Genomic DNA, 25,153 nt, shown 5'->3' with positions numbered 1-25,153 from the left:
AATTTTACTACTTTTGTCCATCATAATAAAAATATCTGTGCTTTCCAATGGGCTTAGTGACCCCCAAAGGGGTCTTGACCCCTACGTTAAGAACTTCTTATATAGGGTTGGCATAATAAACTAATAAGGATAACACAGTCAGCTCAGCAGCTATGCTAGGCAAATGGTCACTCATAGGCATTCACTAGAACTGTTTCTGTTGGACCAGCCGCTGGGTCCTCGCCAGCAGTACAGTGGGCTAGTTAAATCCTTACCAGTTTCTGGCTGAAACCTTTGGCCAGTGAACGGAAATGACTGGTGGTGGTAAGAAAATGTGTTCGTGGAAAAATAAGGCTCTAGATTGGCTCAAGCATTGGTCTTCTGAGCCCTGAGCATCCCACCCTCTTTTCCATACTGTATCGGTGACTGGTCTACTTTACAAAGTGTGGTTTGGGGTGAAACAGAATGAATAAAATGGATAGAAACCAGAAAACGGACAGGCAAGGTTTCCATTGCAAATGGAAATAAAAGCAATCGGAGATGTTTTTCGCTCCCAATCCTGTCAGACATGACATATTCTAGTGGGTGAGAGCCCCTGGTGTTGGTTTCTCTCAGGAATATGGGAGGGCCTACCAGACCAGACCAGCAACAGAAATGGAAGCCACCACGCCCACCCCCAGAGAATAGCAGTTCCCAGTAAACCTTGTGGCTTTGTGGCAAGGGCAATGCCATTTCCAGGGTCAGCTAAATACGGGATCTGGGAGTGGCCTCGTGTATTTATGTTCAATGCTGTGGGACTGATCCCAAAAGAAAGGAGTGAGAATGTGATTGAGTGCTTTTGTAGTCAAAATAAACAGCAGTAAGAAGCAGTTGCCAAGTCCAAACGTTAGACATCCTCATCCTCAAGCCATAGGCAAGTAAGTTTGATTTTCTACTGTTCAGCAGTGGAATTTATGATTGGGGAATATAATAGGCAATTTAAAAAAATATTCTCAAGTTATTCATGTGTTTGGCTGGCAAACATACACTGAATTCTCATGTGTGAAAGGGACAGACATATGTACTGGGGGAGTCCTGACTAAACATTCTAACTGCCCCTCTGGGTTTGTTCCAGCTGCAAAGGTGCCTCCCACTATGGCCTGACCAAGGACAGGAAAAGGCGCTCCCAAGATGGCTGTCCCGATGGCTGTGCTAGCCTCACAGCGACAACACTCTCCCCAGAGGTCTCTGCAGCTGCCACCATCTCTTTAATGACCGATGAGCCTGGCCTGGACAACCCTGCCTACATGTCCTCGGTGGAGGACGGTGAGCCAGTGACCAACTCCTCAGACTCTGGCCGAAGCAACCGAGCTAAGGGTGAGTCAAGTAGGTGGGTGTCTGGAGATGGGCTCTTGATTTTACTTCCTGGGATTGCCCTCTGTACAATAAATACTCCTGGTGGAACGTTCTAGACATTTTTTTCCTTTTTTCTTTTTCTTTTTTTTAAGGGGAAATGGTTCTGGTGAGATACATTATTTCACTGCCAAAAATAAAATAAGATAAAAAAATAAAATAGAAATACAGATAGTTTAATATCTTTTTGTCCCATTTCATATGTTTTATGTATAAAAGGTTTTTTTAATTTTGGTTTTGGTTTTTGTTCATTTGCTGTTGTTGCTTTTTTTATTTGTTTGAGGTGGTCTCACTTGGCACCCAGGCTGGCTTTGACCTGCTAAGCTTCCTGTCTGACCTGCCGAGGGCTGGGCTCACAGGCACATAGCAGTACCCTTGGCTAAAGGATGACCACTATGAGCCCGTAACTGCTGTCTCCCTACTGCCTTTCTCCTCAGCACGGCCCTTTGAGCGCTCCACTATGCGAAGCCGATCCTTCAAAAAGATCAACAGAGCCCTGAGTGTTCTCCGGAGGACGAAGAGTGGGATTGCCGTTGTCAACCACGCTGACCAGGGCAGGGAAAACTCTGAGAACGCCACTGTCCCCGAAGGTAAATGGAATCTCCACCCCCTGCCCCAGGCTGCCCGCAGGCTGGGCTTCAGAGTCACTTCCGGCATGGTGCCAGCCTGACCGCTCTCTTCCCACGGGTCTGAGATTGGCTTATACCCTGAGTAGCCTTCTCGCCTGAGTGAAGACAGGGACTCTGGTCTGCTTTGTCATCTTTTTACACAGGTGAGGGAAAATGTCTGCTCCCTGGGCTCCAGGGACTGGCTTAATGCATATGAAAATGATGGTTATAGTTAGAGTGAAAAACATTTTATTTGATTTCATTCTCAACACATGGTGCTGTACACAGTCTTCAGTTCAAACAGAAAAGGTCATAGATACTGTGAGTTCTATGTCAACTGATAGCAAGTTTGTCCCTTTGGTTTGATTTGTTGTTTTAATTGTCAGCATTTGTTTCTTTATAGTGTGTGGGTGGAGGTGGGGGTGCACACCCACATTCCCATGTCCTCATGTGTCACAGGGCATGTGAATGTCAAAGAACAACTTGTAAGGGTTGTTTTTCTCCTTTCACTGTGGGGGTTCTGGGTCTGGAATTCAGGTCAGCAAGTGCCTTGAGCCACCTGGCCCAGCTCTCGGGCCCTTGGGCAGCATCTTAGATGAAGGCTGGCCATGCAGATAGACTGGTACTCTGATTAAGTCTGCACATACAACACTCTAGGGGGTCACCTGCCTTTTCTTATTTCATCTTTTTCTTCCCCCAGTTTTTCGAGACAGGGTTTCTCTGTGTGGCTTTGGCTGTCCTGAACTCCCTTTGTAGACCAGGTTGGCCTCGAACTCACAGTGATCCGCCTGGCTCTGCCTCCCAAGTGCTGGGATTAAAGGTGTGCGCCACCATGCCAGGCTTCTTATTTATTTGTAAGGAGCACCCTGTGACCAGGGCATACTAAGGTCACCCGCATCTCATTGCTGTGGCTCTCAGGATAGTTCATTGTCCTTATCCCTGTGTTCAGGAAAATATACGGAGGCATATAGAGGTCACTCAACTTGTTCCAAATGACCTTGTTGACCTTTGGAGCGACACAGAGAAAGCTGTTACATCTTAGTGCTCCTATGACTTGTGTTTCCCCAATGTAAGTGGAGCTGAGCAGACACTCTTTTCTACCTTTCTTTCCATCTTATATTGAAGATTTTAGGTTAAAGTTGTTTTGTTTTGTGTGTGTGTGTGTGTGTGTGTTTAATTTTATGTTAGATTTTTTTTTTTTTTTTGAGACATGTTCTCACTTTGCAGTCTTGGCTAGCCTTGAACTTACTGTGTAGCTCAGGCTGACCTCAAACTTGCAGTGACCCTCTTACCTTTGCCTCCTGAGTATTGAGCTTAGAGGTGTGCACCACATCTGGTTTGTATTACACCATACAGTAAAATAATAACATTAAAAATAAAAATAGCCCTTCATGTACTAGTGCTCTGAGTCATGCATATGTCAAAAGAATGCTACGAGATAAAGATTGTCATTACTAGCTCATGGATAAGGGAAACGATCCAGAGAGGTTAGGTAAGTAGCCCAAAGTCACACAGCTAACCAACCACCACACCACGCATGCACACACTCACGACAGGATGTTAGCGTCAAGCCTCTGTCTCTTTTAACACCTTCCAAACAGCCTTTGAGGTTGAAATTTAAGGCCCCAGACACTTTATTTACCATGCCCTTGGGAAGTCTATGAGCAGCATACGGGACTCCTGGCTTGTCGATGCATCCCCTCACGTGCGCGTGCGCCACCCAGCTGCCGGCCAACCTGTACCTGCATCCCCTCATGTGCCCGTGCGCCTCCCGGCTGCCGGCCAGCCTGTGCCTGCGCCCCCTCATGTGCCCATGTGCCTCCTGGCTGCTGGCCAACCTATGCCCGCATCCCCTCATGTGCCCGTGAGCCTCCCGGGTGCCAGCCAGCCTGTGCCTGTGCCCCCTCATGTGCCCGTGCGCCTCCCGGCTGCTGGCCAGCCTGTGCCTGCGCCCCCTCATGTGCCCATGTGCCTCCTGGCTGCCGGCCAACCTGTGCCCGTGTCCCCTCATGTGCCCATGTGCCTCCTGGCTGCCGGCCAACCTGTGCCCTCCATCTCCTCTCTACTGCCACTCTAACCCCTCACCTGGAAACAGGGATAAGAAGCCACCATCAGAGGTCAGTGTGAGGACTGAAAATATTGAAATCTCAATTTCTTAGCTCAGTGCACAGAGAAGAATATTTCTAAATCCTATGACCTTCAGGATTTCGAAAAGACAAAGACAGAATTTTGATCAAATTCTTTCATGTCTGGACTAGGACAATTTTGACAGTTTAAAAATCATTTTAACCCTTCCAAGTCTCAAGGGTCTCACTGGTCTGGCTCTAAGGGGTGCCATGTAAGGGTGTGGCTGGGCATGTTCCTTCGAGAGATGGGGTCAGATGTCCCCCATTTGTGTCTGTTGTAAAGGAAGAAGAGACGGGGGCAACGAAGAGGGAGAACCTGGAGCCTTGATGATTGTTTCCAAAACTTTCTTTGCTTAAAATGATTTTTTCTAGAAATTTCCATTATGATACTAGACACGATCTGACACATGCTTGTGGTAAAAAAAAAAAAAAGCCTACTTAATGCAATCAGAGCAGTGAAAATGTTAATTGGACTCATTTACCCACATACTGTTAGCACCAGGAACTGACAGATTGAGACAGCTACTCACAGCCTCACAGAAGCCATTCGCTGGCATTAAATGAAGTCTGAATGGCGTTGAAGACCCGCATTTACAATGTCACGGGCTTCCTCTAGACACTACATTTCCTCCCTAATTATGCTGTTTGGTCATTGCAAGTAACTTTTTTTTTTTCCTGCATAATTTTCATAGAGAGTTGAGTTTATTTGAATAAACGGACTATGGTTACAGGTTTAGACGATAGTCATAAAGAGTGGAGTACGGAGAACCATGCTCACAGTGCATCTTCCCGGGTAACTAAATGACTAAATATGACTCCTAGCACAAAGGCAGCTGTCGGCAGCTACTGGACACCAGTGTCTCAGCCTTCTGCTTCCCCACTGTGCTTCAAGCTACACAAAAGAAGCCACTTCCCAACTAGGCTAGTTGTGACTTGTTCTCAGTATTTGGTGTCCCCCTCTAAATTCTTGGTCTCTAGGGCCTGTCACTGTGGACTCTGAGCTTGCCTGGCTCCTGGGGACCTCCTGAGGCCATAAGTATGCTGACCATCAGAACTCTGGTGTTCCTGACCTGGCTCTGAGGCCACCTTACTTCACAGCTTTCTCTCTGTTCTGTGCATTTCAACACACACACACACACACACACACACACACACACACACACACGTGAATAAAGGACTGCCTGTAACTGTGTGTGGAGTTGCATAGTGACCCAGACAGCTACTCTGTGTCTGGCACAGCCAAGGAGGATCAAAGAGGAAGCTAAGAAACGTGTCCTGAGAAAAGCTGACTCTTGGGTCAAATACTAAAGTTAGAAAATGCCAGCTCTCGTGATTTTTGATTCTCTGTCTAGCACTGAGTTCAGTGATCCAGGCAGATGAGGGAGAGACAAGGTTTCAATGGATGGCTGTAAGACCACAACCTTGGCCTCTTTGTGGCTGTGAACCAGGTCTTTGCCTGCCTGCCGTTGATAGCAGTATCTGCCCGAGGGCTGACGGTTCCCGGAGCCTGTAAAGCAGAGTCTCTGAGCTCTTCCAGAATGATCTAAGAGGGCAGAGGAGCAGATACTATTTTTGTTCTTTTGATAAGAAAGCAATGAAATTGCAGTTCACTCCCTGAGGACATCTGTTCACCAGTCATTGCTCTTCAAGCAGTAAGCACCAGCCAAAGGCTCCTGTGTGCCGAGAGCTCTGTGCATAGAACTGTGGAACAGCCAGAAATCGCTGCCTCTATGGTGTAATCAAAGTAGTTTAAACATTATTTGAGGCAGTCAATCAAGTTAACGTCGGGGACAGCCAGGTTAAGACAGCTCCATGCAGCCTGGTAGAGAAGCCAGCTGCTGGATTCTGGAGTCCGGAGAATGATACGTGAGATCAGCCCAGGCAGCGGTAGTGGGAGGCTGAATGCCGCAAGAACGAGAGTCAGCCTTGTAGGAATTGTGTGTTTAGAGTCAGCAAGGAAATGAGGGGATGGGATAAAGTTAAGTGGAAGGGATTGTTTCACGCATGCCATGAAGGAAAACATGGGTTTCAGCCCAGGATGAAAAACATTCCGGTAGAGAAATGTATGCTGGCACCAAGGCAGGAGAAAGTGGGGAGCACACACAAGGAGCCGTGAGGGGTTCAGTTTGGCAAGAAGAGTGGTTGGAAAGGCCCATGGAGTAGACGACTGAAACAAATACTGGTTTTCGCCCGTCTCAAGTCTTCCCAAGGTTGCACCACCTGATTCCAGATGGCGAAATCACAAGCGTCAAGATCAACCGAGCGGATCCCAGCGAAAGCCTCTCCATTAGGCTGGTGGGAGGCAGCGAAACACCTCTGGTCCACATCATCATCCAGCACATTTATCGGGATGGAGTGATTGCCAGAGATGGGCGGCTGCTCCCAGGAGACATCATCCTCAAGGTGCCCGTGGGCGTGATCTTGTAACCGTAGGCTGCGAGGGCGCGGGCTGTACGCCGTGGAAGGCACGGTAGTCTTAAGTCCTCAGGAGTGGACGAGGCTTGGGTGAGCAGGTAGAAGGACAGATAGATGATGAGCCAGAAGGATGGGTGGATGCGTAGATGGGTAGATGGGTAAAATAATCCTTCAGAGCTGGGAGTAGATGGGTTACATAGGTAAATGGACGGATGTTGGATGGATGAGTGAGTGGGTGGGTAAACGGGTTGATAAATAGGTGGACAAATGAGTGGGTGGATGAGTGGATGGGTGTGTGGGTGTGTATGTGGATAGGCAGGTGACAAATGGGGTGACTCTAATGAAATAAGGGCAGACACTCACTTCCCACAGTTGTAATGATAGAAATCTCATATGAAGGGTTCTAACATAACTAAGTCTTTCACTCTTCCCCGTCTCTCTGTTTTATAAGTTCTCGTTGTTCATGCATCATTTTCTCCGTCCTCTCTCTCCTTTTCCCATCCACTTTATTTTCATCTTTCCCTCTTTTCTTTTGCTTCTTGGTCCTTCTGTGGCCTCGCCTGGAGCATACATTTTCTTAATTTGTAAAGCAGATGAATTGAAACAGTTGTGTTGCTCCAACTGTGTTCAGATGGACATCTTCAGAAACTCTCCCGTGGCTTAATGGCCACCTCTAAATCTCGCCTCGTGACCCAGAAGGCATTCCCAAGAAGGCAAGGGTGGAGTGACCTGGCTTGGGCATACTGTCCTCCAAGGCGTGGTTGAGAAAGAAGACGTTCCAAAAGAAGTTTCTGGACTGGAAGGAAGGGAGAAGAACTGTTTATCAGACAGATGTCACATGTGAGCCAAAGGGCTGGAGAGCTAGCGCCCCCCTCCCTCATCTTCTTCTTAACTGACACTCAGATAACAGTTGCATCCCACCCAGTGCAGGCAGCAGAGAGGGTCAGCCCTGTCCCAGCATGAGCTGTTTGTTTGGCAAACTAATTGGAATAAGAGGAGAAATAATTGAAAGCAGTTTTACTGCAGAAATGTTGACATTCCCACAAGTCTCTGGGGTGGTGAATAGGCAGGGCCCATCACTCTAGTGGGCCACAACCATGCGACCCCAGTCACAGCAGGCCTTTTGTCCATGCTCCAGTGCGGATTACTGCCTGGGAGGGCTGCATTTAAAAAAAAAAAAAATGCTATTTGTTGGCCCTCAGCTGGAGGCGTTTGCCTTGAAAGGAATGCTGGGAACCTTCACCAGGTGACCCTGACTTCTCTTGGCCCCAGGATGCTGGGATAGCAGGCTCTGCCACCTTCTGGGTAGTGTTTCCTTGTATTTGGGCAAGAAGGTGCCGTGCCTTCACCCAGGGAACCCCATTCATCTCTGAGCTGCAGCAGGAGGCAGTGGCTGACCTCAAGCAAGGCTCTTTCTAGCTCATTCCAACATGCCTCTCACAATTGGTTTCAAGTACAAGAAATGTTAGCAAACTCTAGAAATTTAAGAAGGCCACGGCTGGTCTGTGGGGCCCCTTTCTCAAGCAGAGTGCAGGGCTGCTGGGAAACTGTTTTCTTCCAGAGCGGTGATAAACACTGGGGGCTGCAGCCTCCAGGCTGGGCCTGTGGAGCCAGGGTAATTAAAGCCAGACTGTCAGATGCAGCAGCAGTCAGTCCTGTAGATTATTAGTGGGGCCCACGTGAGAGGCCTACCTTCAGGATATTTAAGGAGTGCTATAGAGTGATCAGCTGTTCAGTAAATAGCCTAGAAACTTCCTTTTGCATTAATTTGTTTGAAAGCCCCACACACCCCTTTATGGCTAGAACATAGGCAGAGGACATGCCACCTCCACACCTGGCATTCCTATACACATTGTCACATTCACACCTGCAAATGCACTTACAGGCACACTCACAGATATTGTATCATAACACACACACACACACACACACACACACACACACACACTCACTCACAGATACCGTATCATATAACACACACAGACTCAGGCCCACTCACAGATACTATAACATGCAAACACATACTCAGGCACACTTACATACATACTCTAACATGCAAGAGTATACACACACACACACACACACACGCACACACACACATGCACACACACACTCAGATACACTCTTATAGATAATTTAATGTGAGAACACACTCAGGCACATTCACACAGAAACTGTAACGAACATATCTACACAGGGTCAGACACATATAGATACTTTGGCACGCAGATACACTCACATATGCTCAGGCGTACTCACAGATACTACCACATGAAACACTAACACATGCTCAGGTGCATTCACACAGTTACTGTACATACAAACACAGTCAGACATTAAGCACTTATTCTTTCTCCAATACCCCTCTCGTTCTGTCTCTTTTTCTCTCTGTGACTGTCTCTTCTCTCTCTCTTTCTCTTAAACACACACACACACACACACACACAAAACACATGAAACATCTGGAAGTGAAAATATGGATAACCCAGTAAGAAAAATGTTGTCGAAGAGTTTTAGTAAAGAAAATACCAACTCCTTTCCCCCTAAGTAGTGCTGGATGTCATCAGCTGGTGGTGGGGTGCAGGTATCATCAGCTGGTGGTGGGGTACAGGTATCATCAGCTGGTGGTGGGGTGCAGGTATCATCAGCTGGTGGTGGGGTGCAGGTCAGTGGCCAGGCCTGCACTTCCCATGCATGTGCTGAGTGTAAGAATGCAAATCTGAGTAAAATAGGGAAGCGTCTCGTTTTGTTTTGTTTTTTTTGACACAAGAGTTTCTCTGTGTAGCTCTGGTTGTCTTGGAACTTGCTCTGTAGACCAGGCTGGCCTCAAACTCACAGAGATCTGCTTGCCTCTTCCTCTTCAATGATGAGATTAAAGGCATGTGCCACCACTGCCGGGTATGGAAAGTGTCTTTTTTCTTTCTTTTACATTTTTAAATGTTTTCCTTCCTTCCTCCCTCCCTCCTTTCCTTCTCTATCACTAAAAAAATAAACTTGGGGCTGGAGAGATGGCTCAGAGGTTAAGAGCACTGACTTTTCTTCCAGAGGTCCTGAGTTCAATTCTCAGCAACCACGTGGTGGCTCACAACCATCTATAATGTGATCTGATGCCCTCTTCTTGTGTGCAGGTGTATATTTGGGCAGAGCAATGTATACATAATAATTAATAAATACATCTTTTAAAAAATTAAAATAAATTTGGCAGGCAACAGAAATGAAGGTCAGGCTTCTGCAAATAGACATAAGAGTCGTAGTAAGGATGAGAGTGAAGGAAGGTAGAGCCGAGTCTTAGAAACCAGAAAGTTACTACGGAAGATTAGGCTATTTGGATTCAGGATAAAAGGAGACAGTGAAGCAGGCTGGGGACAATCTCTTGGTTTCTCTGTGGGCTTGGGTCTGTATTCCTTTGACTCTTTTGACGCTAAGGGTTAACTCATGCTGACCTGGACCTTTCCAGAAGGTTTACAGTAGATACACTCACTATCAAATGGCCCCACCCCCCAGGTCAATGGAATGGACATCAGCAACGTCCCTCATAGCTATGCCGTGAGGCTCTTGCGGCAGCCCTGCCAGGTGCTGCGGCTCACGGTGCTGCGGGAGCAGAAGTTCCGAGGCAGAAGCAACGGACAAGCACTGGACTCCTATGGGCCGCGGGACGACAGCTTCCATGTAATTCTCAACAAGAGCAGCCCCGAGGAGCAGCTGGGCATAAAGCTGGTGCGCAGGGTGGACGAACCCGGGGTGTTCATCTTCAACGTGCTGAATGGCGGCGTCGCCCACCGACACGGCCAGCTGGAGGAGAATGACCGTGTGCTGGCTATCAATGGGCACGACCTTCGCTTTGGCAGCCCAGAGAGTGCGGCTCATCTGATTCAGGTGGGTCAGAAGTCACCCTAAGATCCCAGTCAGAAACACCCGCATGAGCAGGAACACTCAGGCCCTCATCGCACTGTGTGAGCCTCTCTCTCCAAGGAAATCAAGGGAGGGCCGCCATATTCAATGCTGCTACCCGAGTAAGAACCCAGCTGACACAAATGGTCCTAATCTTTACTGATAGTCTTTCAGTGTGTGTTCGTTCTCTCTCGCCCCCCCTCACCGCCCCCGCCCCCCTCACCGCCCCCCACAGGCACCGCCCCCCACAGGCACCGCCCCCCACAGGCACCGCTCTCTACAGGCCCCCCCGGCGGCCCCCCCATCACACACCACACACACCTTTGTCCTCCGATTTGTTTTTGTTTTTATTTTATGGTTACCTGCGAATCCAGGGAAGTATAGTTTAGGAACATGTGACGTTATATTCTCTACCTAGAACAATGCCTAGCAAGGGTAAGCACTCAGTGAATAAGTGTTTATTATATGTAATTACTTAACTAATAAATGAGTCCAATTACAAGCATATATATATATTCCATCTCTGGGGCTTTTTGTAAAATCAAGCCATTTGCCACAGAACCAGACCTACGTTTGTTTGAACATGCTCTTTGACCCTATCATGTAATCTCTACTTTTTAATCCCCTTGGCTTTGCTTAGTTGTCATTAGTTGACCCACCTCTATGTACCAAGCAGTGCCCAGTACAGTGGTGAACGAGGTGGCCATGGTTGCTTGCTTCTCAGAGCTTGGAAAACATTCTGTCCCTGATTTTGTACAACCAAGAAGACAGAAGACAGAGCTAGACTAGAAAAACAGACAAGGTGCAATAGTCATACATGAAATAAAAGTCTTTTTTTTTTTCCTCCAGGAAGACACCATCTTAGCTTAATTTTTTTTCACATAGGAAACTTTTATTTGAAGTTTAACATGAAAGCATACAAATAAAAATTTGCATAAACACAAATCCACGGAGTCATAACACAGATAGCAAAGGACAAAGTAAAAACAAAGAAACTAATTGGCAGCTATGTACAGGGACACAATTGTGTCACATACACTACAAAGTCTTTTACAAAATAGTCTTAATTTTTTTCGTCTTTAAAAATTAGACCCTAAGGGATTGTCTATGTTTTTTCACGATGCACTTGTTAGCGCCCTCTGCAGGTCACCCTCTGCAACTCCCACGGTGCACTTGTTAGCGCCCTCTGCAGGTCACCCTCTGCAACTCCCATTCTGGAACTCATCTTTGCCAACTGTACTTTCGCAACAGGCAAAAGAAAAACTCCAACTCATGTTATTTAAAAAAATCTTGATTACATATGGCAGTTTACTCTTGAAGATTAATAACAGAAGAACATGTTTTTCCCTGAGAAAGTAAATGTACGAAATAGAATCTTGCATAACAGTGGGAATTCCTTTTTTTTTTTTTAAATCTCCTTGCTTACTAAACAAAGCCAATTTGTTTTATAAGCAGAAAGAAAAAAATTTTTTAGAAAGGCTAGAGTAAAGCTAGTTGGAAAAGAAATTTAAATAAGGAACACCATGAAAAAAAAAATACCAACTAAGCACTAGCTTGCTGTCTATGAAAAGTGGATTTTATTTATGGGATGCTTGTAACACACACCAGGCTGAAGGGATTTAACTAAATACCCTTCAAAGATTGAGACTCAAGTTTCTACCCTGTTGGCTCTGCTGCCCGCGTGTGTCTCCTGCATGAATCACATTTGCCTCACAAAGAAATTCCCAGACATGTCCTATTGGTCATGTTCTCTTCCATCAGACTGCACACTTTTTCCCCCCCTACATTACTTCCGGGAAGTATTGCAGTGAGGCCCCAACTGTTTCAAATTGGAGCAACTTTACATATGTTAAGCCCCTAACCTCAGCTTTCTCAGCAGCAGCCTGGGCAGTCCCCTGTGGTAAGGCACAGGGAGAGTTAAGGCTAAGAAGGAAAACCTTAAAGAGAAAGATGCCTCCGACATGGAACAACTGGCTAGCTTAGTCATGTACTAAGGACCACCTGGGCTTTCCCCATTGTTCATTTCTCAAGCTTTTTTGAGCAGCCTTACTGGAATAACTATATGGAAAACAAACTTTTTTGGAACTATCTGTTGTCATACTTGAGATAACAGCACAAAGAGAACTCAGATCAAAGAGGGAAAAAAAATCTCAACATCTGTATCCCAGAGGGTCGGTGTGAAAAACCCCCAGATTCTCAGAGCCTGGGGGAATTTGCATCCATATGCAATTCTAGATTAGTGAGCTATGTTTATTTAGGAATTCAAATATATACGGACAACAAAGAAAGCAATGTGAGTTTCAAATTGAGTAACCCTCCCTGTTTTTCTCTTTTCCTGCCCTGGCCCTGCCCCTCTCCCCACTCTCCTGCTCTCCCTCCCCCTTGCCCCCTCCCACTTTCTTTCTTTCCTTTAAGGCAACCCTAGAAACTGAAAAAAAAAAATCCAATCAGTTTATAGTGGTGGGGGAAGTAGGAACATTCAGGTAACACTGCCATGTGTATGATTTTTTGGTTTTTTGCATGAAATAATAGTCATTTCATCCAAGAGCTGAAAGCCAGCCTGTTCAAACTGTTAAACAGAATGCGATGGGGCTTCTGACAGAGCCCAGAAGTAAAGAGTGCCCTGCTCATGTTGCCCACGGTTACCCTAAAGACAGGATTCCAGCTTATGAGTTGTGCTTTGTACCTGGAAAAGAAAAAGGCAGAACTTATGTGGGAATCTAAACATTCAAGTCCCTGGGAGCCAATAAGAACCACCAGTGAAATAGGACCTGCTAGGCCTGTGTGTGTTTCTACAGATCAGATCAGCTCGTGTGGAATCCAAGCCCTGCTTACATAAATTGTCTTAACAGGGCCCCATAGTAAATTTAGTGTGCATAGACTAAACTTAAATCTGCTTATGCTCAATTCTCAAAGCCCAAATGATTACTAAATAGGACTTCAAATCCCTCCCCTCTCTGCCCCCCCCTTTTTTTTTGAGAAAGTGGGACTCGGAAGCCTATAGAGCACTTCAAGTTAACGTTTATGAGAACGAGTCTTATATGCAGCTGCTTGTGCAAGTGTTAGATGGCCAGGAAACCCCACTGCCCTTTCTCCCCCACACATTGCCTCCCCCTCCCCCATGCTTACTCCTTGACTGTGGGAGAGAAATGCTCCTGAGAGTAGTAACCTCCAGCTCTCTGAAGAGAAGCTGTGCTGTGGCGGAGGGGTATCTTTGTCCTGTTGTCATCAGCCAGCAGATCCTGGACTTAGGCACCAACATCTTATTTTAACTTTGTCATTGACATCTGTATGGCCCTCCATAAGTTACCAGCTGTGTCTTCCATCATCACTCACTGTCTTATTTCTCTTTCCTCCTCCCCTTTTCCCCCACCTTCTTCTTCTTCTTCTTCTTCTTCTTCTTCTTCTTCTTCTTCTTCTTCTTCTTCTTCTTCTTCTTCTTCTCTTCTTCATTCTCCGCTTTCTCTGTGTAATACACCCCGGCTGTCCTGGAATGGATTTGTAGACCAGGCTGGCCTTGAACTCACAGAGGCCCGCCTGCCTCTGCTGTCTGAGTGCTGGGATTAAAGGCATGCGCGACCACTCCCGGCTCACTTTCTTAGTTCTAAAAGATAGTGTGATGCTGAGCAGCTGAAGCCAAACAAGCAGCTACGGTCTACTACAAAAAGTAGGCAGATGTCTGCTCTAATTCTCTCTTTCACCCCTGGTAGAATACTCAGCTCTTCTCATCACCTCTCCTCAAAGCACCTCAATTTTCTGTCTCTGTGACCGGACTCTGATGGCATTCAACTCACGAAAGAGGTTCTACCCTGTAGAAGATAGTCATGATTTAAAAAATAAAATAAAATAAAATTTGCCAGCAGGCATTGTGCTTGGTACCAAAACCTTAGCAGTGGGCAAATTCTAGCTTTGCATTCACCGGTTCATCCATCAACATCGCATGCACTATTAACTTATTCTAGATGTAAATTTCTGAAGTCCCTGAGGGTAAAGCCAAGAAAGAACTTTGTCCCCAACCTTGTTATACAGTATGCTGTGTCTGTATAGTCAACAGGGATGACCTGGTGACCTTGGCATGTTTCTAGCTTAGCAGTTGGTTCTGATGGCCAGGGAAGGTCTATGTTTCATCACACGGTTTCAGAGAGAGGCTGTGCTGTTATGAAGTCCTGAACAATTTTTCTCCCATCTTCCAATGCGTTGTCAGTGATGAAGATGGATGTGTGTACCTCTTGGCCCCGTAGAACATGGGGGCAGTAGTCTTTGTGTGAAGTAACAAGACAGGGAGGAGGGGGTTCCATCCCAATGGCCTCTGTGCTGTTGGTCCATTTAGCAAGAAGACTCTACTAAGATGGCTAGACTAGAAGTCATCGCCTTGGTCCAGTTCTATGCGCCAGCCCTGCTCAGCTTCGTTAGGGTAGGGTCAGGATTCACATTTTCAACGTGAATACCAAAGAGCATAGGAATAGCTGCCTCAAAAAGAACCAAAGATGAAAAAGTGAGTTCTCTTTAAAGATGGTTGCCATGGTAGACAATGATGTGGGTTTGTCTTACAGGATACAGCTGGAACTGACTGAAGGTCAAATTAAAGACAAGCCTTCTAATTAGCACTATATTCCACAGGCACATGTTGCCTAGGGAAGTTCAGCTCCCTGTTTTGGGGGACGTGGACACACTAACAGATTGACAGCGTAACCAGGGTGTCACAGTGGAATTGAACCGTGGCCCTTAGAGAAAAATGTAGGCTCGGTGATGTCTGGCAGCTCCTGCGTATCTACACTAATGGAGTCGGAGCTCCATGAAGCCCAGGGCTTTGTTAGCATGAGCTGCATGAACTAAGGATGGTATTTGAATATTGAAGAAGAAATGAGGTCAACAAACTGTGTAGGAACAGCCATTCCCACAGTATCTGTGGACAATCAGTCGATGCCAGACTGCTGCTTCCTTCCGGGGATTTTAGAAGAGTTAGATGCACCTCATACATCTTGTTTTTTAAAAAATCTTTTTAAACTACATTTGCTTGGGAAGTGTGTGTGTGTGTGTGTGTGTGTGTGTGTGTGCCCATAGCAGCGCAAATGCCTTATTCACTTTCCATTTTCCTTACAATTAGAGGAATCCCTCGGCTGGGCGAAAAGCTTACACTGTGAAGTTCAGGTTCTCTATCGACTTTTGCTCTGCCTGCAGTTAGCACTGGCCCTCCTAGCCACCATTTCCCGTTAAAATACAGCTCTGCTGTGCCCATCTTCCTGCATGTATATGGGTGTGAAGCCAAGAGTCCCCTTGCCTTCGTCCTCTGGTGCCTCTGCCTCGTCTTCCCTTTCACATATCTCAGTCGCCCCAGTGGAAAGAAAGACTCTGGTGCCCAGGACTGCTTCTCAGGACTGCCTCCAGCTGCTGAGAGCCAGTGCCAGAACAAACACATCAGCCCACCTCATATCTTCAGGGTTGTGAAAGAAAATGCACCGAATAGCCTCCCTGAGAACAGTTCACGAGCTGCCTGGTAAAAGCCACAGATCCAGCCTTGCAGAGAATTTATTTGCAAGTAAATTGATACCAGTGTTATTTATTGGGGGTGCTGGTCCTGCCAACGCTTCATCTTTGAGCCAGCATTTGAAAGCCCAGTAAGAAATGGTGTGCTCAAAACCCCGAATTAAATAGCCTGCTGCTCCTTGGCAATTTGGATTTTTGCCCAGCAAGTTGAGCCATATGTAATTCTCCAACGCTCACATTTCTTATAAGGTGTTGCTCAGAGCATGCACTGCTCACTGTCCAAGACAAGCAGGATACAATTCCAGCCCAGAGCAAAAGTGTCGCCAAGACCCTTCTCCACAGTGGAGTTTCCACAGAGATAAGAGAGCACATTCGGGCTCAGTGACTGAGGTTTTGGCTTGACTGTCTATTGCTACTTATCTTCCCAGGAGTCTTACTTCAGAGAGTTGTTGAAGATAACCTTTTAGGCCAAGTGAGGCTCGCAATCCAGAGGGAGATTGTAAGGGTTATAACACTCTCTTCCAGGAACTGAACACAGTTGGTGATCCCATAGTCCTGGGTTCTGTGTGTCAGCTTTGTGCGTGATGTGTTACATGAGCTCTCTCTCTCATGGTGTGTGTGTGTGTGTGTGTGTGTGTGTGTGTGTGTGTGTGTGTGTGTGTGTGTGTGTGTGTGTGTAGGACACGTGCACACCCCTTCTGGTTTTGAAACCCAGTTTCCCCCAGGTGCCTTTCTAACCAAATCAAGCCTCTTCCATCAGCACTTTTCACTGAAGAGATTTTCTGGAGCAGTGAGAGGATCCACTGGCTACTTCAGTCAGGGTAATCAAGCTTGTTTCTACGGGTTCCTCAGGCCTAGGGGCTCGCCTGTCTCCCCTGCAGATCTGAAACCTTAAGGATTGGCATGTCTGGGTTCTGACACTTGCAATCAGAGACACAGGAGACTGATCCATGGCAGAAAGCGAGTTCGTAATTTAGTGAATTCGTAATTTCCCAATAAGTGACGTGTTTGCTCTTCCGAATCTTCTGCCCAAGCACTGGCGGATCAGGATTAGCGATAGTCACAGTGTTTCCGTCTCTGCAGTGTCGGAGTTGCTGCCTCGGATGTCGTTTCTCTTTCTTTACTGCTGACCCTTTATCTAGAACTCTGGTGTGCACTTCACACCATGCCCCTTGGTGCATAAGAAAGGCTCCCAGTCTCCATCTGTAGCTGAGCTGTCATTAAAAGCACATGAAGAAGATGTAACGGTGTCTCTTCGCAGACTTGCACGAGTCGGTCCTTTCTTAGGTTTTTGCCTTGAAGCAATCAATGTTCAGCTCTCGGTTTCAAGTTAAATAACTCATGCTTTTGCCAAAGTACTAGCTGGGCACTGACACGAAAACTCTACAGTGGGGGCTGGAGAGACGGCTTACTGGTTAAGTGCGCACTGTTTTTGCAGAGAAAGCCAGTGCAGCTTCTAGCAGCCACACCCTGTGGCTCACAGCCACTTTTACACCAGCTTCAGGGAAATTCAGTACCTTCTTCCGGCCTTGGAGGACACCTGTACTCAGATGTACGTATCCCCATACATTCATGTGCACATACACATAATAAAAAAATAAAATACATCTTTAAAAATATGTCCTTCCAGCTTGGATCACATTTATTTTTGTTGTTATTATTATTCATGTTATTATTATGGGTTTTTTAAAAGGATTTATTTATTATATATACAGTGCTCTGCCTGTGTGTATACCTACATGCCAGAAGAGAGCACCAGATCCCATCCTATGGTTGTGAGCCACCTTGTGGTTGCTGAGAATTGAACTGAGGATCTCTGGAAGAGCAGACAGTGCTCTTAACCTCCGAACCATCTCTCCAGCCTCTATTATTGGTTTTTTGTTTGTTTGTTTGTTTTTTGAGACAAGGCTTCTCTGTGTAGCCCTGGCTGTCCTGGAACTTGCTCAGTAGACCAGGCTGGCCTCAAACTCAAAGATCTGCCTGCCTCTTTCTCCCTAATGCTGGGATTAAAGGTGTACTCCACCACTGTCTGGCTGGACCACATTTTTTTTTAAAAAAAGAAAAGAAAAGAAATCTAGAGGGGTTAGGAGTGAACCTCAGTACACACCCAGGTGCCCTGGAATCAGGCCCCAGCACTACATAAGAAAAAAGAAAAAAAAAAAAAAAAAAAGCTAGACACTTTATTCTTACGTTAAATAAAGTCAAAACAAAAGTGGTACCCTGGTAAGGCCCTGGAGCTAGGCCTGTGCATGTGGCTAATTTGATGTCCTCTTGTCCAGGCCAGCGAAAGACGTGTCCACCTTGTCGTGTCCCGCCAGGTTCGACAGCCCAGCCTGGACATCTTTCAAGAAGCTGGCTGGATCAGCAATGGCCAGCAGTCCCCAGGCACAGGGGAGAGGAACATGGTTTTTAAGGTGAGGCCCAGCCAGGCGTGTTGGCAGCTCCTGCAATGGGCTATTTACTTGGGAAGGCTGTGTGTTCACTTTAAGGCGTCTCAGGGCTATCTTTGGACTTTATCATTTCAAGAAACACTAGTCATGAAACTAAAAGGCCAAAGTCCCATCTACATACATGGGAGGTACCAGGTGTCTCCCATTCAAGCAAGAGTGATAAGGAGGGTGCTGGGAGAGTGTTACATCTCAGCTTTCAATCCTCCAAGGGGACCTGACTTTTAGTGTAAATCAAATACATGCCATATTTTTAATCGTAGTGGCACATGCCTGTAATCCCCAGCACTTAGGGAGGCAGAGGTAGGCGAAGGCGTGCGCCACCACACCCAGCTGTGACCCATAGTTTTTAATCAGCATGAACTATTTCATCACAAATCAGGCAGCTCACCTTTAGGGAGAAAGTCACAGTTTCTAGAGTAGGGAGTGAGGAGAAAAGACAGAAAAGCTTCTGTCTGTCTTACTTCCCCCCTCATGATCCAAGTTGGGAAACCCAGCTTGAGGAATTTACTCAGAGGTTGGATTTCTCCATCCCTGAAACACTCCCCCCACCCCCGTACCCCCCTCACCCTCTCCTGTCTGGTGGGGAAAGCAAAGAGCCATCAGAAACACAGGCCATGTCTGGGTAGCTGTTTACAGAGAGCTAAAAAGGGCAAGATGTATAAAGCAGGGCAGAGTTTTGCATGTGTGCATGGTTTGGGTGCATGTGCATATGTGTATTTACAAACATGTGTGTGCATGCGCATGTGTGAGCGCGTGCACGTAGAGGCCAGAGCATGACATCTTGTTGTCGACCATGTTAACTGAGCTTGCCTGTTGGATTAGTCTAGCCAGCCATCCTTCTCTGTGGATCCCTGAACTCCGGAATTACACATGAGCCACCATCTTTTCTATGCCTGGCTTTTATATGAGGGCTACAAGATTTGAAGAGTGGTCCTCAGACTTGTGCATCAAGTATGCTAGCCACCAAGCAGTTGCCCCAGGTCCATTTTTTTTTAAACATAGAAGAGCTTGCTGGGCTAGCAAGATGGCCAGTGGGTAAAGGCCCTTGCTGTCAAGCCTGACAGATTGCATTTGATCCCTGAGTTGGACCCACATAATGGAGCAAGAGAACCAACTTCTGTGAGTTGTCCTCTGACCTCCACATGCATGTTACAGCATGTGCTCACCCCGCCCTCAACCTCCACACACACCATAAATAGATGTAATTTTAAATATGGAAAATGTACAGAAAACAAGGGGAAAAAAAGAGAAGAAAAACGTACTGATAAAACATGAACAGTGAATTTTCTGAGAAGTGGGCCTACCACTAGCAGAAATGGATGACTCCCTGGAGAGATTTGGAACACAGTTCTCTTTGTAATCTTCAGAGTTCTACATGGTGTCCAGACTGTTCCCTTTCTATTTACGATTCCATTTTGAGATGTAAACTTTTGCAATGTGTGACGCTGTGACTCCGTCACGTGGTGGTTGTCTCTGTGTGTTCCCTGCGACACTGAGTACTACCATCTTATTGATGCAAACTGCAGAACGTGTGTCCGTGGAAATGCCTTGTGAGCGCATGTGCCATGTTCTTTGTGTCTGTGCCTTCAGCCCCTCCATCCTGCAGCCACTTGTCATGAGAAGGTTGTAAGTGTCCGAAAAGACCCCAGCGAATCTCTCGGCATGACCGTTGGAGGGGGAGCATCACACAGGGACTGGGACTTGCCTATCTATGTCATCAGTGTTGAGCCCGGAGGAGTCATAAGCAGAGATGGAAGAATAAAAACAGGTACCAAATAAAGAGAACTAAGGCGCTGGGTGGCAGAGCCTGCGAAGGAGTGAGCAGCTCGCTGAGTTAGCTAGCTGGTCTGTCAGAGCCTGGAGAGCATGCGAGAGAGGGTACTGGCTGTGGTGGCTGGCCTCTTTGACCAGGACGAGCATGGTGTGGCTGTAGTCCAAGGTCACCCCTCTCAGTACATGTGAGTGGGTGTGAGGCAGCTTTGCCAGGAAGGCTAGAGCCCCTAGACTTCACAGGATGAACAGACAGTCGCTACCCTGGTGAGCAAATTGCTCCTAAAGTGTTATTTAGTCCCACGCATTCTAAGGAGTTCTTTGCCAGCTCGATCCAGTAGTGAAACTGATTTGTGAATCGTGCTACTTTGTGTGGACTAAAAGGGATAAACCAGTTTATGTACTGATCCAATAGTATAAATTCAATTCAATGCAATTTTTCTGCTCACTGGGGAGAAGTGGACCTCTGTTAGCCACTCCTGTTCCGGGCGCCTCTACGGAAAGGCAGGTATCCAGCTACCTCTGCAAGCATGTGTTCATAACACTGTTCCAGCACATGAAGAGATCACCTTGGTAGAGGGACAGGTGTGCTTTTTAAGAGCTAAGACTTAAGAAAAAAAAAAAAAGTTTCTCAAGTACAGTCACACTGACTGATGGGTTGCACGGGGTAGGGGTTAGGTGGCATAATCAGACAGTCAAAAGATAACGTCTTTTTTAAGTCAGCAAGCATTTGAGGCCATCCCGTGTCATTTTCTTCTTGTCTACAATTATTTTGTGTATAAAAAAAAGATTATGTATAAGAGGCAAAACAAGCAAACAAACAAACAGGAGATAAAGGAAAAGCAAGGGTAGAAAGGCGCAGTTTAAATTTCTCTTGCTATTCAGCAAGCACCAGAGTGGAGGATGATCAGGTCTGACGAGAAGTGACTTGATGATAGAACTTGTAGCCTGTGCTAGACAGGACCGGTTTTGCATGGAGAAGGTACTTGGGTAACGGTAGCTCTGCACAGCACGGAGATGGCCAGTGACGAGAAACAGTGACTGCACTGCACTTCTGTGAATGCTCAGGTCCAGCCCAGGTCTGCCCTGGGCTCCTGGGCCAGACACTAACTCCTGCCTCAGTCCCTGGCTCTATGTGAGTACTGGAGCAGATTGTGTTTGGTTAAGGAGTAACGGAAGCTGTTTTGTGTACAGAGACAGGTAAACGTTGGCAGGCAATCTTTAGGCATGCCCATGTGCTCCATTTACCATCTGCTAAACGAGACCCAGCCTCATGTCGCTATGAGCTAGAGGCACACACCTCTCCTCAGCCTGTGCGCATGTCCAGTCAGACCCCATCTTCTCACGCATGGGGAAGAATCCCATTTGACTCACCAAGGATGCTTCTGCTCCTCTGGCCGCAGGTGACATTTTATTGAATGTGAATGGCATTGAGCTCACAGAGGTCAGCCGGACAGAGGCTGTTGCCATCTTGAAGAGCACATCCTCCTCAGTGGTCCTCAAAGCCTTGGAAGTCAAGGAACAGGAGACCCAGGGAGACTGCAGCCCAGCATCCCTGGACTCCAACCACAACGTGACCCCGCCCGGTGACTGGTCCCCATCCTGGGTCATGTGGCTGGAATTACCACAGTGAGTCCCAACTTAATCCCACTATGGATTCTATTTCTTAAACCACTCTTTCACTGTCTTGGGCATATTCATGGGGACTAGCATCTTGCTAAGACCCAGACTTATTTGTGGGGCTGTGTGAAATGATTCTGTCTCTTCTTGGTGGAAAAGCTTCTAGGCATTCTCCTTGAGGTGTTTGCAGTTAGCAAGGGGGTCCAACTGACTGACAGAAATTCAGCCTGTCTTTCCACACTCACATCTGAGGCGTAGCCGCTCAGGCCAGGTTTTGCCTTTGTATGGATATGAGTGGGGTGCATAGGCTTCTAGAAGCTCCGATTGGACATACAACAGCATGGCAGAACACCAGGCTTCAGAGTTAAGCATCTGCTAGCTGGGTATACTTCTCAGACCATCTCTCTTCAGTGACTCTTCTGGAAAGTTCTCTAGGAAGCAACTGGCATACCATTTTACTGAGGTATAATTGGAGCCTTGCAACAAACTATAAAATTACCTGACCCGATGACTTCAGAGAGATCCCCACAAACTGACTGTGCACATGAGTTGACTACTGACAGTTAAATTTGATGTTTGCTTCCCTGGGCCTGAATAAAATCTACTGGCCTTTAGATGGTTGCCTGTAAATGTGTTTTTTAAATATTAAAAACTACTGTCATTAATGATGGGTATATTAGAATAGGATGAAATAAGGGAAACCGGGTATTTATTTGGTTTTAAAACATTTCCTTTAAAGTAGAGGTAGCTTTTATTTATTTAGTACCCTCAAATACAAACTGGTCTAGACTCCCTCTGCGGTTTCCACTAGTTGACAGTATTATTTTTTAAATCATTAGATCTGTAAAAGTCCTTAGTAAGTGGAACCCTGAGCATTGAGCCATTTAAACGCTTCTCTGCTAAGCCTAAATAAAAGATTATTATATTGTGTAAAAAAGGCTTTAAAAGAAATTTTGGAACTATAATGCCAAGTCCATTTATATCTTTTGTTTGAAAGCCATCTTGCTGTTCTCCTCACTGCTCCCTAGTGTGGGAAGAAAACAGGAAACCCATGGCTCCTCTCTTCTCCCATAAGCCACTCGGCGATGGCCGCAGTTCTCTGCTCTTGCCGGGATGTCTGGACTGCACTCCTTTCCTCCAAGAGTGAAAGGGAATGTGACATGATGGCATCCCAGGATGACAGGGACTTCCAGAACCCTGGGCCTTTCCCTATTTTTCCTCCTTGCAGTCAGTACTTAATGACATAGTGAGCAAGTCAGAGGTCCCAGAGCAGAGGGAGTGGGGAGCCTGTCTCCTCTCCTGAACCTCTAGTTCACTCAGCGGAGGCAACCAGCACCACCCACGTCACGAGTATTTTTCGGGGGGAAAAGTCTGTATCCGAAGTTGTCTCTGCAAACTGCTGGCAAGCTTGGGCTTACAGGGTACGCGGCCATAGCAACCACTCACCCTGCTGCTGTAACATGAAAGGCAGCCATCCAACATCCACGACAGCTCATGGGCTTGGCTGTGGTTTGCTGCCCCAGCCTAGAGACCAATCAATCAAGCACAATGGTGACGAGTATGTTCCAAGTATTTTTGAATATTAAAAAAAAAAGCCCAGGGGCTGGAGAGATAGCTCAGCAGTTAAGAGCACTGTCTGCTCTTCCAGAGGTCCTGAGTTCAATTCCCAGCAACTACATGGTGGCTCATAACCATCTATCATGAGATCTGGTGCCCTCTTCTAGTGTGCAAGAGTACATGCGGGCAGAGCACTGTATATGTAATAAATAAATCTTTTTAAAAAAAAAAGCCCACCATTGATTTTAGGCATCATGATAGTCAGTGCATCATCCATGTCCACGGCCTGCAGCAGCAGGTTCACAGTGGCAGGTTAGCTGGCTCTCACGCTGTTGTGTCAGGTTTTTGTCTTTAGTGGGTGGCACCTGTGATAGGGTCAGGCTATCTCGGTCCCTTCTCTCCATATGAGGCCTGGTCCTTTTACCCAGTGTTCAATAGAACTGTCCTGCCATGTGGGCTCTTGAGGGACTCCAGACGTGCGCACGTGGTATCTGCTTTCCGTTTTTCTCAGCTGTTTCAGTTGTTTGCTTGTTTTCTTGGCTCCCCGACTCCCCAGCGTTCAGTCACATGGCTTTTCCTTTGTGACCACTTTCGTTTCTGAGTGGCTTTTCCCCTCTGTCCGCCTTCTGTACACTACTCCTTTCTTGGTGTACTGTCTTTGGTTTCCTTTTCTCCTTCCTTCCTCTCTCTACCTGCCACTCTTTTTAAGACAAGAGCCTTGGTGTGCAGCCTAGGCTGGCCTCAAACTTGCAGCAACACTCCTGCCTCTGCCTTCCAAGAACTGTGAGTATAGGCATGTGTTACCATGCGGGTATCATCTTTGAAATCTTGTCAGCACCGAGCTCTTGCTGTTGTTCTTGCATAGAAAATGGCTGCATAGGTATTTCAAATCATAGCGATATGATTATCAATTTCATACGCTATAGCAGCATTTTTCTAGTGAATTTCTAGTAACATTTTTCTTTTTTTTTTTCTCAATTTTTAAAAACATTTTTCTAGTGAATAGTTTTTTTCTTTTTTCTTTCCTGCTTCCTTTCCCCACCTGCTTTTTGTGTAGCATTACTAACTCTATTGGTTCAACAACCTTTTGAGTGGGATAATTTTTTTTTTTTTTTTTTTTTGTTTCCTGAGCAGCTGTCTACTGAAGGCTGATAAAAGAAAGGGTCAAAGCCACATTCCAGGTATAGGGTTTGTGTGTTCTCTTAAACCAACTGAGGTCAGCCTAGCAGGCCATGCATGACGCCCTGCCATACACAGGCTCCTCTTTCCCACATGTGTATCTGCTTGGGTTTTCACGGCTTTGCACATGTCTTCTTCTCTGCCAAGCTGGACCTGGGGACACCTGCCTGCCCACTTCTGGTGTGTCTCTGCATCTTCTCCTGTCCTAGTGTCCTCTCTGCCAACTTTCCTCTCTGTTGCTCTGTACCCTTAGGCAGCTCTCCCTCATACATGCACCTCTTAGCTTTGCTTAAGATGGGGTCTGTGTTTCTGCTTCCAGTTTCCCTAGTCAATTTGATAGTAAGCTAAGCCTAATGCACAGTGGGAACTGTATCTTCATCCTGCCAGATTGAAACCGGAAATACAACTACACTGGCACATTTCGGGCCTCAGTCCTGTCCTCATCTCAGACATGAATTCCAGTGGGGTAGCCTCAGTCTCTATGGGGTTGAGGGTGGGGATCCAGTCACGCCTCTAATCTTGAGTGCTCGGTGCCTCAAGACGCCTAGCTTTGCCCTTACTGACAAAACAGCCTTGTCTTACATGTCTCTAGCCATTTGTGCAGTAAGATTCCGAAGCACACCTTGGCAAACAATTTTACCTGAATCGTTAGATTTAGACTACAGTTAAGCCTTTACGA

The 25,153-nt window shown here is 46.5% G+C and overlaps 1 protein-coding gene across 2 annotated transcripts in view; it reads left to right on the top strand.

Moving 5' to 3' along the window:
• Nucleotides 1-25,153, top strand: part of Lnx1 (ligand of numb-protein X 1) — a 106,908-nt gene that overhangs the window by 75,183 nt on the left and 6,572 nt on the right. For both annotated transcript variants that reach the window (XM_051170275.1, XM_051170276.1), the window contains 7 exons: nt 1,094-1,335; nt 1,809-1,961; nt 6,306-6,508; nt 10,025-10,396; nt 18,178-18,312; nt 19,939-20,116; nt 21,522-21,747. In XM_051170275.1, the coding sequence (XP_051026232.1) occupies nt 1,094-1,335; nt 1,809-1,961; nt 6,306-6,508; nt 10,025-10,396; nt 18,178-18,312; nt 19,939-20,116; nt 21,522-21,747 (1,509 nt within the window). The remainder of the gene's footprint in view (nt 1-1,093; nt 1,336-1,808; nt 1,962-6,305; nt 6,509-10,024; nt 10,397-18,177; nt 18,313-19,938; nt 20,117-21,521; nt 21,748-25,153) is intronic.

This window comes from Acomys russatus, chromosome 28 (assembly GCF_903995435.1).
Source record: "Acomys russatus chromosome 28, mAcoRus1.1, whole genome shotgun sequence".
NCBI classification, from domain to species: Eukaryota; Metazoa; Chordata; class Mammalia; order Rodentia; family Muridae; genus Acomys; species Acomys russatus.
Note: the sequence above shows the minus strand (reverse complement) of the source record. Positions and strands in the feature narration are given on the sequence as shown.